At 35.8% G+C, this 16,042-nt stretch overlaps 1 protein-coding gene across 1 annotated transcript; it reads right to left on the bottom strand.

Moving 5' to 3' along the window:
* Nucleotides 1-306: 306 nt before the first annotated feature.
* Nucleotides 307-5,510, bottom strand: nptx1l (neuronal pentraxin 1 like). Its single transcript, XM_030141612.1, has 5 exons — nucleotides 4,963-5,510; nucleotides 4,436-4,643; nucleotides 3,504-3,748; nucleotides 3,191-3,370; nucleotides 307-1,484 (listed from the first exon to the last, which is right to left on the bottom strand). Exons 1-5 carry the CDS (start codon nucleotides 5,404-5,406, stop codon nucleotides 1,263-1,265), a joined length of 1,299 nt encoding a protein of 432 aa, XP_029997472.1. The 5' UTR covers nucleotides 5,407-5,510; the 3' UTR covers nucleotides 307-1,262.
* Nucleotides 5,511-16,042: the final 10,532 nt, after the last annotated feature.

The following is a 16,042-nucleotide window of genomic DNA, read 5'->3' as shown; positions in this document are numbered from 1 at the left end:
TTTTCCTGTCCGGCATCAAAATGTAGTTCAACAAAACCCACAATAAACATGGTGGGATAGCAAGGGGAGCCTTATATACTTTATGAAGTTCCCCTTGGCAAAGCAAATTTGTTCAGCACAACAAGGAGCCAGACTACTGTTCTGTTGTTATGATGCTGGACAAGATAAGTAAAAAAAAATAAAATAAAAAAAATAGCAATAATGCGTAGCCTGATTCTTAATGGAATCTACATAAGACCATATATCATGTGTCATAATGAGTTTTCTGTCTGTGCTCTTGTGTGAATGAATAAATATGCACTTTTCTGATTCAAATATCACTATTTATTACAAAAACTAGAACTTTTTTCATCTGTTGGTGTTGCCATGCTTTAAGCATATAACAATACAGTATAAAACTTTAACCCAAAAGTAGGATAGTAAAAGCAAAGGATGCTGACGCAGCATTTACAGAAGTTAAGACATGCTGTTACTGTACAGAGAACATTCCCATTGAAGTACAGACATCTGCAAAATGCACCATTGTCATCAACGAATTGCATTTTACAATAAACACTCTAGTCTAGACTCATTCAAAGTGTTACAATAAACACCTCTTTTTAAAGTAATTTACAAGAAAATAAACACAAACACCCTGCAAATCATAATGAATGTGCTGAGTTTTTTTCAACAGCCCAAGGCACTCAGGCTCAGATGTTGGCAATAAATATGTCATTCTTTACACAAAATCACGTCAAGCAGGTGGTGGTAGAGAAAGAATAGTGACAGAGAAACAATGTTGTCTATTTCATAACCTCTCGGAGAACACGTTCCTTTCAGAAGTCCACCATGTCATTTTTTCACAGTGAAAATCCCTGGCAGTCAAGACAGAAAAAGACGTTTTTGAAGTCATTTAGTTGAATTGTGTGACATCTGTTCACTAAAAACTACATGACCTCCTACTATACTTTGATGCTGGCCTGTCACTTCGGTCTCCGAGAGAGTCCTGGGCTCTCCGGAGCGGCTTCGGCTTCACTCTCAAACGAAATCACAAGATAGGCCTGATACGCATTCGAGTACAACAGGATGCCAGAGTGTGCATTTCCAGTGACCTGTCCCAAGAGAAAACCTATCGAGTGTCCGCAGATGATGATTTCGAATATCTATAACAAATCCAGATGCCGTTTCGCTGAAATCCCCGCCTCCTGATCTCTCATATCAGTTTACCGATGCTGTGACAACGGCGGCTTGGACCTATACGTTCATCTCCTCTTCCCTGCAGTTCAGTTGAGCTGCCGACATGCTTCAAATGTCCACTTGGAGGCTCCTCCGTAAATATCAAGGCTGGTCTCCATCCATGCAAAAACGTTGCCCACTTGTGCTTTGCTGCTGCACGTTGCTAGATTATATATCTCTCCCACTGATAGTTTCCGATCCCAGATGTGAAAATTTGCTAGGTCTCCGACAAAAGCTTGCGTGGCATCAAATCCTCCTCCAAGCATGTCCTGTAGTAAAGACAAATGGATTTAATCGGGGCTGATATGATTTCCCTCCCCCCCCGAGGCTGCTGCATGGATTATCTGGATATTTTGACTTGATTAAACTGAATTCAGAATATTTATCTTCAGTCCATTGGGATTCTTGATGAGTTCCAGTTAAGGATCTAATCACCTTATTAAACCTATTATAGGAATTACAGCAAGGGGATGGAAATTAAAATCTGATTTCTTTTTTTTATGTCATATAATGGATTAATTACTCTCCCGTCTTTACAGCTCATTTTTGATACTGTGATGTATAGAACTGTAACTCATTTTTGTTTTGTGATTAATCATTTGTTTGAGATAAAATACCACAAAATGCTGGTTATGATTTCTTTCAGGAAATGTTAACCCTTTCATGTACAGTGGACAGATATTCTACAGCTGTTCTATTGTACATTCATGGGTTTTATTGTTTTAGTTGCATATCAGCTGACACAGCATCATCCCAAACACTGTAATTCATACCATTACTGTAACTTTGCTGTTCTTGATAAACCTGATCTGCCGTAACATGTTTTAGTGTAACTCAATTGCTGTAATTAACAGTTTCCTTAAACAAAAGTTTATTTTTTGCATATTATCTCCACGAAGTGAGTAATAACTTGTATTAGAGTATGTTAAAATGTGGGAAAACATCAGATTAGCTGCAATTTTTTTTTTTTCATAGCTTTCACATAATATATCACTTTCTGATGATGGGTTTTAAATGTATGTTTCCTTCAAGAATTAACCCTTTCATGCACACTGGTCACTACAGTGGACAGCTATTCTACAGCTGTTCTCTTGTATATTCATGGATTTTGTTGTTGTTGTTTTTTACACATATCTTTATTAAAATTTTAAGACACTACATATCTTTTCTGGCATGAATTGGTAACATTATGTAGATCTCTCCTGAGCATAAAGCCCCAGAATCACAAGCCCTCCCCATAGTTTTCACATAATTTATCAGTAAATACATTCTGTGTGTCAAAAATTAAACGTGTGGTGTCCAGCTGAGTGGACATTTTTGCAACTTCATGAAAAATAGGTTCACAAGAATTTTGTTTTTTTCTTTTCATTATTATTTTTTATGTATTTTTAAAAAATTTTAAATTATTATTGTTATTTTTAAAATTCTTATTATTTATTTTTCAGAAGAAAATTTTTATTCGCATTGTTTTTGTTCATGCCTAAAGGGGAATAAAAACACTCAGGAAAAATTTTTGATTAAGGTTCTCATAATTCGTGCATGAAAGGGTTAAACACATAGTGTCCAGCTGAGTGGACATTTTTGTAACTCAGTGAAAAATAGGTTAATATTTTAATTGATTTTTTTTTTTTTTTTTGCCTAAAGAGGAATAAAATCACTCAAGAAAAAAAATACTGACTAAGGTTTTTATAATTCATGTATGAAAGGGTTAATATGTTCACATACACAGAAATATAAAGAGAAAAATAGAGAATTATTGAGAAGCTGCTATTTACAAAAGTGTGACATTGTTTGAATAACTAATAATTCATCCAAATAGACTTTTTTTTTTTTTTTTTTTAAATGTCACACCACTGAACACTTCATCTCTGTTTTTCCCTGCTCCTGTCTTTTTGGGATAAAGATGCTCTTCTCTTTGTTGCTTTCATGTTCCAAAAACAGGAAAACAATTAAAAAGCTTGAGTTCTTCTTGTACCTGCTCTTGACCGAGGATCAACAAGCCCTGTGGTTTTATAGGATGATAAGGAGCCAGATTCTCGCCACTCCCCCTCTTGACACCATCTTGGAAAGCTTCCCAAACACCATCACGAGTGGTCCAGGTCACGCAGATGTGATGCCACTTTCCATCGTTGATGAGAAAAGGCAACTTTGCGACCTTTTGAAGAGGTTCAAGCATATAGTCAAGTACAGACGTCAAGATGAAAAAAAAAAAAAAATCAATGCATGGTCACTTCTGGATAAGATTACCATCGACCATGATGTCTGGATGCACAAGCAGAGACACATACCTTGTCATTGATGAGTATCTCCATCGGGTTGTTTCCCCACTCTATGAGGACCAGCTCGTTGGCTTGACCTGGGACTGCATAGGAGAAAGGTGTGCCCACGCCCGGGGACGCGTTGGATTTGAGCCACATGCACACGGTGAGGGCGTACATCTCAGGCAAACTCTTCTTCACTTTGGCGTACATGTAGTTGGTTCTCAGTGGAAATGTGAGCTGGAATTTATCCAGAGGCCTGTTTTCTCTCTGACCTGCAAAAAAAAAGAAACAAATAGAAGTAGTGAAAATACAACACTGACGCATTTTCATTACGGACCTGTGCGTAAATCCAGTTTAAGAGCCACGTCTTTTTTTTTTTTTTTCTCCATTTTATTAAACAGATAAATCATTCCTAACGCAAACATCCTGGGGATTTACATAGGGATCACATTGCACAACAAATCCACGATCGTTATTGCTCCAGATTTGCTTTTAATCCCGCGTGACAAGAACATATCAGGAGAGTTAACATTAATGCCTTGTTATTTTGGCACCGATCGTTAGTTGCATACAGTTGTTTGATGTTTAGTGTCAGGGCGCATCTGTGGGAGCGCTTCTCCTGTGGTTCACAGAGAGATTGGATGCATATATTCACAAGTTTGGAGCTGTTTAAATCGGAATGAATTAGAGCAGAGGCGCGGCGGATGTACTGGGTTCCATCTCTCAGGGGATGGGTACAATATTTAATCGACTGATGAGCGCATAAGAGCCAATGGTGCTCAATTTGATATGCGCAAAAGCATGATTCTCTTATTTGTCACTCTCTCCTGAATGTTTATCAATGCTGCTGTGCGTCATTTGGACTATCTGATAACTCTTAGATTCAAGTCTGGTTGAGTCTGATGTTTACGCAGCAGCGCGTCCTTCACTCATCTCTGCTTTCTGACTTCTTCTCCTACCTTTCTCCAGATCGGTAATCCTCTGGTGTAGAGATGTGAGGGTGGACTCCACTCTCCCGCGTTGCTCCGTCTCATTCCGGAGTCCGGGCTTCCCCTCCTCGATGCTGTTCACCCGGGACAACACCTGCTTCTCCAAGTCGTCGATTTTACTTTGGAGCAGGTCTTTAAGGCTGTTCGCCTGCACTGAGTTATTACTTCTGCTGAATTGCTGTTAGGGGGGGAAAGATAAGGATTTAGCCCAATATTTAATATTTATTTATTTTTTTTTTACCTAATGCCAGATTAACTTCTTTTCTTCTTATCCAATTGCGTTGCACTAACATTCTTTTTTTCTCGTGCCGCAGTGTGATCCCAAATGATAAAAATGTGAAATAAAAAAAAAAAGCACGATTAATAAACATAATTAAACCTGTTAGTCTATTAGTTTGCTTCAACAACTAGTTTTCTTTTTAAGATTATTATTTTTTTTAGTCGTTGAAGCTTTGCACAAAACCTTAAGTGTTGAACCTACAGGAGCAGAAGCCTACCTCCAGGTTTTCTAATCTCTGCTTCAACGACTGTAAAGTCTGTGATAGTTGCGTCAAAGTGTCAGCGGGGCCCCTCGATACATCCCCCATTGTGTTTTTGGTCCCAGCTTCTTTTCTCCTGCCCCCGGGCCGTGCGTCCCCGGGCTCGATGCCGCTCTGGCTCTCACACCGGGCCAACTTTGAGGTCAGTTCTCTAATAGTCTCTTTTTGGTTCATTATCGTCTCTTTCTGCTGCAAAACTGTCTCCCTCAGCTGCATAACAGTGGTCTTCAAGTCCTCCCCAGGCACACTGTTCTGCAAAGTGGCTGCGCATATGTCCATATCCTTGGGTACGGACGTGCAAATGAACTGCGTCTGTCCGCCAAAGTCTTGAGAAGAACTCTCCAAAAACAGACATGAAACGAGAAAAAGTCTCCAGTAGATCCCTTGCTTGGTGCCCTGCATGTCTGCGTCTGTGCTGGGCTGTGATTTGTTTTGGTTTATGATCCGCAGCTAACGCGGTGTCAGTGACTTCGCGGTTGTGTCCCTTGTTGTAATCCGTCTGTGGAACTGCAGCCGCTTTTATACAACAAGTCTGGTTCTGCGCAGAGCAGGTTCACTGCATCACAACCGGAGGGGAGGGAATCGCACAGTCCCTGTTTAATCGGCTCCACAAGCACCGTCACATTCAAGGAATGAAACCCATTTTGCTTTCAGGCTCCCACATGTTAAATCTTTCATCACCTCGACTATTTGTCATTTCTCGCCGTGTATTATTCATCTGGAAAACGCGAATTTGTAGGTAGTGGAGAGGGATGCTTGCGTGGCGGGGTGCCAAGAGAGCCAGCTGTGTTTGTTTGTTTTTTTTTTTCTTTTGCGCACACAGAAAAGTCAGTCCGTGTAGGTGGATGCGGAGCACAAGTTGCGGCAGTTTGTGTCCGCAGATCAGCACCAAGGACAGCTCCGACAGAGACAGGAGAGGCGCGTGTGTACATGTACAGTAGCAGGAAAAAATATTAAACCACCCTTGTTTTCCTCAATTTCTTGTTTATTTTAATGCCTGGTATAACTAAAGGTACACTTGTTTGGATAAATATAATGATAACAACAAAAATAGCTCGTAAGAGTTTAATTTAAGAGCTGAGTTTCCATGGTTTTCTTGATAATAACCTAAATCACTTCAGTTCTTACATCAATATCTATGGCATTGTACTGACAAAAACAGTGCTTTTAGGCATTCCATGTTTTCTTTTCTGTCTGTTTTAGTCACATGATACACACAGGAGTAAATACTTGATTGCTTAACAATTGTTTTTGATGACTTTTGATGGTCTAATTTTTTTTTTTCCCACTACTGTATATAAGTAAATGGACCTTTGACAATGAAATCTTTATTTTGTCCACTGAAAATTATGAGCAGGTTTCATTTTACCATGGTCTTTTGTCCTGTCAAGAATTTATTCCAACATGACTTTTTGTGGTGTGCGATGACTTATTTTTTATGTCTGTTAATATGTGATAAATGTATAATGTCTTGTACAGATTTCCTGGTGGTTCTTTATGGTTTTCTTAGAAAATCCTACAGGAATTGTCCCAGTTGTTTGGTGGTTAAGGGTGTTGACCATAAGCTGTGATATCCCAGCACTGATTCCTGGTCTGGGTCACTTTTGTTGCATGTTATTTCCAAAGGTGTAGATTTGCAAATGAACCATATGTACACATTATAATTATTTCTACAGATATTTAATGAACGCATTTTGTTTTTCTGATATCTATCCATTTTCCATGTTGTCTTGATAATAACCAAAATCACTTCAGTTCTTACATCAATAGCTATGGCATTGTACTGACAAAAACAGTGCTTTTAGGCATTCCATGTTTTCTTTTCTGTCTGTTTTAGTCACATGATACACACAGGAGTTAGTACTTGATTGCTTAACTATTGTTTTTGATGACTTTTGATGGTCTAATATTTTTTTTTCCGCTACTGTATATAAGTAAATGGACATTTGACAATAAAATCTTTATTTTGTCCATTGAAAATTATGAGCAGGTTTCATTTTATGACAATCTTTTGTCCTGTCAAGAATTTATTCCAACATGACTTTTTGTGGTGTGCGATGACTTATTTTTTATGTCTGTTAATATGTGATAAATGTATAATGTCTTGTACAGATTTCCTGGTGGTTCTTTATGGTTTTCTTAGAAAATCCTACAGGAATTGTCCCAGTTGTTTGGTGGTTAAGGGTGTTGACCATAAGCTGTGATATCCCAGCACTGATTCCTGGTCTGGGTCACTTTTGTTGCATGTTATTTCCAAAGGTGTAGATTTGCAAATGAACCATATGTACACATTATAATTATTTCTACAGATATTTAATGAACGCATTTTGTTTTTCTGATATCTATCCATTTTCCATGTTGTCTTGATAATAACCAAAATCACTTCAGTTCTTACATCAATATCTATGGCATTGTACTGACAAAAACAGTGCTTTTAGGCATTCCATGTTTTCTTTTCTGTCTGTTTTAGTCACATGATACACACAGGAGTAAATACTTGATTGCTTAACTATTGTTTTTTATGACTTTTGATGGTCTAATATTTTTTTTTCCGCTACTGTATATAAGTAAATGGATGTTTGACAATAAAATCTTTATTTTGTCCATTGAAAATTATGAGCAGGTTTCATTTTATGACAATCTTTTGTCCTGTCAAGAATTTATTCCAACATGACTTTTTGTGGTGTGCGATGACTCATTTTTTATGTCTGTTAATATGTGATAAATGTATAATGTCTTGTACAGATTTCCTGGTGGTTCTTTATGGTTTTCTTAGAAAATCCTACAGGAATTGTCCCGGTTGTTTGGTGGTTAAGGGTGTTGACCATAAGCTGTGATATCCCAGCACTGATTCCTGGTCTGGGTCACTTTTGTTGCATGTTATTTCCAAAGGTGTAGATTTACAAATGAACCATATGTACATATTATAGAAGGACAGAATTATTTCTACAAGTATTTAATGAACACATTTGGTTTTTCTGATATCTATCCATCTTCCATGTTTTCTTGATAATAACCAAAATCACTTCAGTTCTTACATCAGTAGCCATGGCATTGTACTGCCAAAAACAGTGCTTGTAGGCATTCCATGTTTTCTTTTCTGCCAGTTTTTGTTGGAGAAATATGATATCAGACTATTCTGTAAATACCAGGTGTCCAGAGCACAAGTCATGGATGGGTCATGATTACATATCCTATGAGATCATGATGCGTTTTAGTCATATGATACACACAGGAGTTAGTACTTAATTGCATAACCATTGTTTTTGATGACGTTTGATGGTCTAATTTTTTCTCCACAACTGTTTTGTATAGTGTTTATTTGGTTCAGGTTTCTGTCCAGTCGCAAATGATGGAGGGAAAAATGTTTAAACACAATATGGGTTTTTCACGCTTCACTCACTTTTCATTTTTTATTTGACAAGCCATGAATCCGATACATTTTTAATCATAATTTTATTTTTTTTAATATATTTGTTGTTTTTCTTTCTTTTTTTTTTTTTTTTACCTCAGATTCACAGACTAGCTAATTCAGACACATTATAGTGATGTGTTCTACTCTCCACCTCTACTATAATCATCTCAATAATTCAGTTTCTAAACCGATACTGTGTCCCCAGGAATTTTACCATATCTATTATTCAGGATTTTTATTCCTTGTTGTCTGGGCAGCTCTTATTTATGTAGTCAATATTTAAAATAAAATTAATTTATTATGGAAAAAAACAACTTGAGGATTCAGGTGGGAGACAAAAGTATGCAGGAGGTCACGGACATTAGTTGGAGATTATAGTGACCCACTGTAATGTCATGACATGGTTACTCTGCTTCATGTCTGTGGATGCTTCTGCGTGTTACATATTAACTAAATGGCCGATCAAATTGTCATCAGGAGGAAAGACCTTGTTTCATAGCCGCAGAGTTTGACTTAAAGACCTGTGATGACTAATATCATCCCATCTCAGTGGAAGGAGTTGATTAATCTGCTAAATATTAGATAGAGGAGCTTCAAGCAAATTTATATTCTAACAACAACATTCATTTCCTGGCACCTCTATTTAGTTATTTTGTTTACTTATTACTTATTTATTCCTTATTATCACTTATTATAAGTGATGCAACAGCATTTACAGTAAGAGGAATAACAAGGGAGATGGGTATAGTGATTGTTTTTTTGTTTTTACTGTGTCCATAATCCAAAGGTGATGGACCCTCTTTTTGATATTAACCCATAAAAATCCGGTGCGACTTTTGTGACAGTTCCCAAATGATATTTTCTCTATTTTTTTTTAGTGTTTCAAGTGATTTATCATCATTTATTCTAATTTTATGGTCAGTATTTTGCATTCTGAAGTGAAAATCATGTATTTTCCTACATTTAATTTACTGATCATGATCAATGTCCATAAAAAACTCAAATTAAAGTTGAGGATTATTATATCAAAAACAGAGAAATGGAGGAAAAATGACTTTTTCAGTGAAATCTATCATTAACTGAACATAAACCCAGTATATCCATCATTGTCATTGATCCAACTCCATGGGTTTTACTGGTGAATCAGTGTTGTAGAAGATGACAGTGATGGGTTTGTTCAGGTTCAGCTGACCTCCTTTTATGTTCACATAGCGTTACTAAACCGTAGACCTGACTGAACAGAATCAACCCCAGATTGTAACACTTTCCCCACAGGCTTGCGCTGTAGCCACTAGGCATGATGGGTAATCATTTTACCCATAAGTTACTACCCAGTGTTACTTTTGTGTCATTTCCCAAATGAATTTTTCTCTAAATTTAACTTTCCTTAAGTGACTTCTCACCATTTATTGTAATATTGTCTTCTGTATTTTGTTTTTTCAGTGACAATCAGGTATTTTCCTACACTGAATTTACTGATCATGTAGATCACAGGTGTCAAACATGTGGCCTGGGGACCAAATCCGGCCTGCCAAAGGGTCCAATCCGGCCTGTGGGATGAATTTGTGAAATGCAAAAATTACACTGGAGATATTAATCAATGGTGTCAAAATCATTTTAATTCAGGTTCCACATACAGACACACAGTCTAATTAGATTTCAAGTGGGTCAGACTCAGTAAAATATTATCATAATAACCTATAAATAATGACAACCCCAAATTTTCTCTTTGTTTTTTTTTTTTTTTTTTTTTTTTTTTGGTGTAAATAAGTAAAATTACATGAAAATGTTTACATTACCAAACTACACTTTTACAAAAAACATGAATAACCTGAACAAATATGAACAAACAGAAATGTCTTAAGAAAAGTAAATGCAATTTTACCAATATTTTGCCTGTTACTAAATGTTTTGTGCGATTGTAATGCACATGTGTAAATTAATAAACTGATAAAACGAGGCATAATATTGTTAAAATTGCACTTGTCTTTCTTAAGACAATTCAAGTTGTTCATGTTATTCAGATTTTTAAAGAAACTTTGTAGATGTAAACCTGATCATAATGTAATTTTACTTTTGTCACTGTTATTATTTTACTGGTCCGGCCCACTTCAGATCAAATTGGGCTGAATGTGGCCCCTGAACTAAAATGAGTTTGACACCCCTGATGTAGATGTTCATAAAAGCTAAGAATAAAGTTGAGGGTTATTAAATCCAAACAGAAAACTGAAGAAAAAGTGACTTTTTCTGCAAATTTATCATTGACTGAACCTAAACCCAGTGTCTCCATCCACTGTCATTGATCCAACTCCATGGGTTTTACTGGTGAATCAATGTTGTAGAAAATGACAGTGTTTCCACGTTCACTACGGAGCCTCTGAACGTCCAAATGGGTCATATCTGATGACCATGAAAAGATGACAAACTGTATTTTACATGAATTATTTACATGTATTGATAGGATTAGTGGATCAACAGGTATTAAACAGTTTAGATCAGTAGATGGTTTTGGTCACCAGTGGAAGTTTGGGTCTTTATGGGTTGAGGAAACAAAAATAGATTTCAGGTGAGAGGAGATCATTCCTTTTCATTCCTATTAAGCCTTTTAACACAGTGTGAAAGTCAAAAGAAAAAGCAGCTTTAACATGATGTAACTTTACAGGATTTGTGTGAGAGTTGCTACCAGGAGTCAGCTCTATCTTTAGGTGTTGAGGAAAGTGATAAATGGACTGAAAACACAAATCAAAGGTCATCAAAAGGACATTTAAGAAGTGCTGTACTCGGTTAGGGATCAGCCAAATATTTCTGGTGGAAATCCAGGAGAAGCTTTCACAGTGAACTGAGCAGTGATTTCACATCTCATTTGTAGCTCATGTGGACACCAAGAAGAAGGTCGGAGGAATGCTTTTAGCAGCGTTGCCCTTGGGTAAAATATAAAATGGAAACTTCATTAGCTGTTATGTAACATCCAGACATACACTCTGGCCTCATCAGAGGAACCTAAATTGCAAAGCAACCAATACAGTAAGTAAACAACATGATCAGAGCATTTTCACCCCAGTGTATCAACCATCTGGTGAATACACTATATATAACTGTTAATGAAAGGCTGGTCGTACACTCAAAGAAATAAAACGTTGGAATTTGTTGGATTTAATTAAAAATGTTATGCAACTCGTTCCACGAAATATGGTTATTTAAATGTAAAAAGATGTTGCAGTTAATTGCAATGATAACCTACTAATAAATCCAAAGTAATTGTGTCAATAAATCTAAAGTATGCTGGTATGTGCTGCCCTTTACCATTAGTGCTGTTGTAGTTTTTTGTTTTTTTTGTTCTTACCATTGTTGGTATGTAATTATTGCTGTTCTTTACCACTTGTGGTATCGGGGTTTTTTGTTTTTACCATTGCTGGTATGTAATTATTATCATGTAAGTTGATGGTTAACTGTTACCTGTGGTAACACCACCAGGAATGTACTTTGTTTCTTTTTTTTTTTTTTTTTTTTTTTTACACGCGTTTTGGTTATGCAATGTAAATACTGTCAAATGAGTTCATTCTAATTTGGTACAGGCTTATTTTGTTTATTGTTCTGGCTTGAAGTCAAAGGACAGGAGTGAGGATTTAAAATGATATTATGTTAAGGTATTTGATGATGAGAATGGGGGTGGGATTAAATACATTTTTCTTCTTCCCACTCCTTTTCAAGTATAGATGAATGATTTTTTTTTTTTTTTTTTTTTTTTTGGAATTTTGAATTTGCATGTATTCTGTAAATGCTCAAAATAAACAAAAAAATGAATGAATGAATGTAAGTAAGGTGTTGCTTTAACCCTCCGGTATCCGGGTGCGCCTTTTAGGCACACTTTGCTCTTCATGTTAAAAAACTGCATGTTATTTTTCACAATTTAAATAAGGTTAGAATTCAAAAGTTCCTTTTTGCATGATCTTTAAAATTCTGGCCACCAACTAAAATGTGCACATTGTAAACAAAAGAAAATTACAAGACTAGCATCTGTCTCCCAAGTGTGCCTAAAACGCACTATTTCTTCCATTTCATATGTATGGTTAGGGCTGATCTTAATTTTCAAAAATAAAATCAGATTAGAGCAGAAAAATAAATCAATATGTAATATTTAATAGTTTGATTTATAGGTGTGCATTTTACGCACACTTGGTGACAGATACTAGTATTTTTGAACATTTCACCTAGCGCCAAAAATAATAATGCAAATTAACCAATGTTGGAGTTAATCACTGACATATGCCAGGCTGCAAAAATCAAATAACATCTGATCCAATTTTTATGTAGTATATTGAAAAAAAATATTTTTTTGTGTTTTTTGCATCCAAAAAAATGGTTTGTTTACATTACAAACACGGTATTTAAAGGGTTAAAAATGTGACAATTATTGAGTATTTGGTATTTTTATTTACAGCTCAAGTTGATGAAATAGAAAAAAAATGTAAAAGAATTAAAAACTAACTGTATGAAAAAAAAAATTGACATTATTCCACAAGTGTGCCAAAAAGGCACACTTGGTGCTCAGTAAGGGCCTTGCTGGACGGGATACCGGAGGGTTAATGCTACAACTCAAGAATTACATTTTCTAATCAACAGTATTGGTTTGGATTTACACACATTTGGTTGTAAATTTAGAAATGGGAAGTCCGATTCTTTTAACTAACTCGATTCTTTCGGTTTGTTCGTCTGTTACGAATCAATTCCGAATCGATTCATTAATTTAAAAAAACATCCTGCATCAAATCGGAATCGATTTGCAACAGACAAATGAACCGAAAGAATTGAGTTATTTAAAAGAATCATACTTCCCATCACTAAATTTACAATTACAATTGTGTGTAAATCCAAACCAATACTGTTGATAAGAAAATGTAATTTTTGAGTTGTAGCATTAAAGCAACACCGTACTTTAGATCAGGGGTGTCAAACTCATTTTGGTTCAGGGGCCATATTTAGCCCAATTTGATCTCAAGTGGGCCAGACCAGTAAAATAATGACTTAATAATCCATAAATAATGACAAATCCAAGTTTTTCTTTTTGTTTTTGTATAAAAAAACCCCAATTTGATTATGAAAATATTTACATTTTATAAAAAAGATGTGGAAAAACTGAAAAAACAGAAATTTCATTTGAAAAATTTGTGCAATTTTAACCTATTATTTCAACATGTACATCACACACAGTGTTACATAAACACTTGGTAACAGGCAGAATATTGTTAAAATTTTGGAGTTTGGAACTAAAATTTGAACAATTTCTACAATATTACATCTGTTATTATTAACACAACTATAGATCCCAGTGGATCCATAAATGCACAAAACATTTAGTAACAGGCAGAATATTGTTAAAATGGCACATTTCAGGTTGTTCATCTTTGTTTTTATTTATGTATTTATTTGCATTTTTGTGTGGAAGAATAGTTTTGGAAATGTAAATATTTTCACAGTGTAATGTTATTTTTTTTCACTGAATTTTTTTCTACATAATTTTTCACAAAGAAAATTTGTCATTATTTATGGGTTATTGTGTTGTTATTTTTATTGTAGATCACATTGGTCTGTATGTGGAACCTGAACCAAAATGATTTGGACCACCTTGACTGTTCAGGTTAATTTTTGCACTTTCATCCTGCAGGCCGGAATGTGTTGTAATTATCCAAATTACGTCCAAAACTAACGAAGCGAGACTCTCGGTTTAAAAATACGCATTCATTTTACTGTGTGCTGCAACTTGAAAACACATACAACTTTCATAACTCACAAATGCATACACACATCTACTTCCATGAAAATTTCCTATACCTTATGGGTAATGCTAAGCCTCATGGGAAACGTAGTTATCTTCATCTTAGCATTCACTAGGGCTTATTTTAGCTCAACTTTTAACATAAATCACAAATAAAATATACTGTATATTTTTACTCTGAAATAAATTAACATGAAATCGCATATGCATCACGAAATTATAATAAATCCAAACACAAATTACTTGTACTTTATCTTTCCCCAAATAAAGTCACAACAGAATGGAACCTTTGGCGGGCCACATTTGGCCCCTGGGCCGCATGTTTGACACCTGTGCTTTAGATTTATTGACACAATTACTTTGGGTTCATTAGTAGGTTCTCATTGCAATTAACCGCAACATCTTTTGACACTTAAATAACCATATTTCATGGAACAAGTTGCATAATATTTTTAATTAATTCCAATAAATTCCAACATTTTATTTCTTAGAGTGTATAAATGAGTGGAATATTCAAATGGAGTTTAGTTTCAGTATATACAATTTTTGTTTGCATTGGGCTAACTCCACTGTATGTAGTGCATCATGAAGAAAAACCCAAACATCATTTACCCCATGGGACCAAAGGAGCGCTGCAAAATGTCCAAAGACTAACTCTCATTATGAATTCATTATTCAGTGCTTCCCACACAAACAAGTCCCACAGCCATATTCTTAAAGCAGAGAATCCTTCACTACTCTGCGCTCTCTCTTCACCTCTACAACTCACTGCTCCTCTCTACTCCTGTACTCCTCCTACAGACACAAAAACACCCTCCTCAAGTAGACACTCAAAGCACACTGTTATTTTTTAGCCTTTGCAATTGTGTCAAATTAACATTTTCCTCTGGATGCCACAAGTTCATCCAACTGAGATCAGTGATTTAAAAAAAAAAAAAAAAGAAAGAAACCTAACAGCTGTGAAATTTATGATGCTAGCTGCGGTGTGCATGAAATAATAATAGGGTTTGGATGAAATGGTTATTTGTTGTGTGAGACTGTTGTGTTAGACAGGGCAGGACAACAGTCTGTGATACTGGAAATACTAATCTCACACACACACACACACACACACACATACACACATCTGCCAGTCGCACCTATCACACTGCTCCCATCTGTACTGTCTGTACTCTGTGAGGCTGTGCTGCCGAGGCGGAGTCCACCTGTTGTGGCCAACAGCGTCTCCTTAATAATGCATTCAAGCACAGTGGAAATGCATTCTCCAGCAGCAGAGATCAATAGTTGTAATTTCACATGTTGGCACCCTGCCGTGAATTTCTTTCTATACCTGACTTATTTGCCACTTCTGCTGTACTGTTATGAGGGCCACAGTGAAATAAACACATTCAGTGGCATTTAGTTTTTGTTTGATATATATATCTTTTTCATTTCAACATCCTAATTCATTTTTTCTGCTTGACAAGAGCTGGATATCACGCCTCAAAACTTTCTGAGTTATTGACAAAATGTATCCACGCCTCTGAATAATGGGACGGTGGACTATTACGGGACAGCGTTTAATCAATCGGTGTCTACACTGTAAGACCGGATAAGTTGAGTTTACTTAAAAAATTTGAGGAAACCGGTTGCCTTAAAAAAAAATTAAATAATGAGTGATGAAAACTTGAGTGTATTAAACTTAAATGCTCGATTGGAATGGAATTGCTATTTTAACCGTTTGATGCATGAATTATCAAAACCTTAGTCAAGATTTTTTTTCCTCAGTGTTTTATTCCTCTTTAGGCATAAAAAAAAACAAACAATGTGATTGACTTTTTTTTAATGAACCTATTTTTTATGGTGTT

This window comes from Sphaeramia orbicularis, chromosome 8 (genome assembly GCF_902148855.1).
Source record: "Sphaeramia orbicularis chromosome 8, fSphaOr1.1, whole genome shotgun sequence".
Lineage (NCBI taxonomy): Eukaryota > Metazoa > Chordata > Actinopteri > Kurtiformes > Apogonidae > Sphaeramia > Sphaeramia orbicularis.
This window is presented reverse-complemented; position numbering and strand designations above follow the sequence as displayed.

What these genes read in the sequence shown, in the direction of transcription:
- nptx1l (XM_030141612.1), bottom strand. Translation starts at nt 5,406, where the DNA reads ATGCAGGGCACCAAGCAAGGGATCTACTGGAGACTTTTTCTCGTTTCA. An exon ending in AGATACTCATCAATGACAAG is followed by an intron (nt 3,371 to 3,503) that starts GTATGTGTCTCT and finishes CCTCTTCAAAAG; the next exon opens with GTCGCAAAGTTGCCTTTTCT. An exon ending in TGATCCTCGGTCAAGAGCAG is followed by an intron (nt 1,485 to 3,190) that starts GTACAAGAAGAA and finishes TCTTTACTACAG; the next exon opens with GACATGCTTGGAGGAGGATT.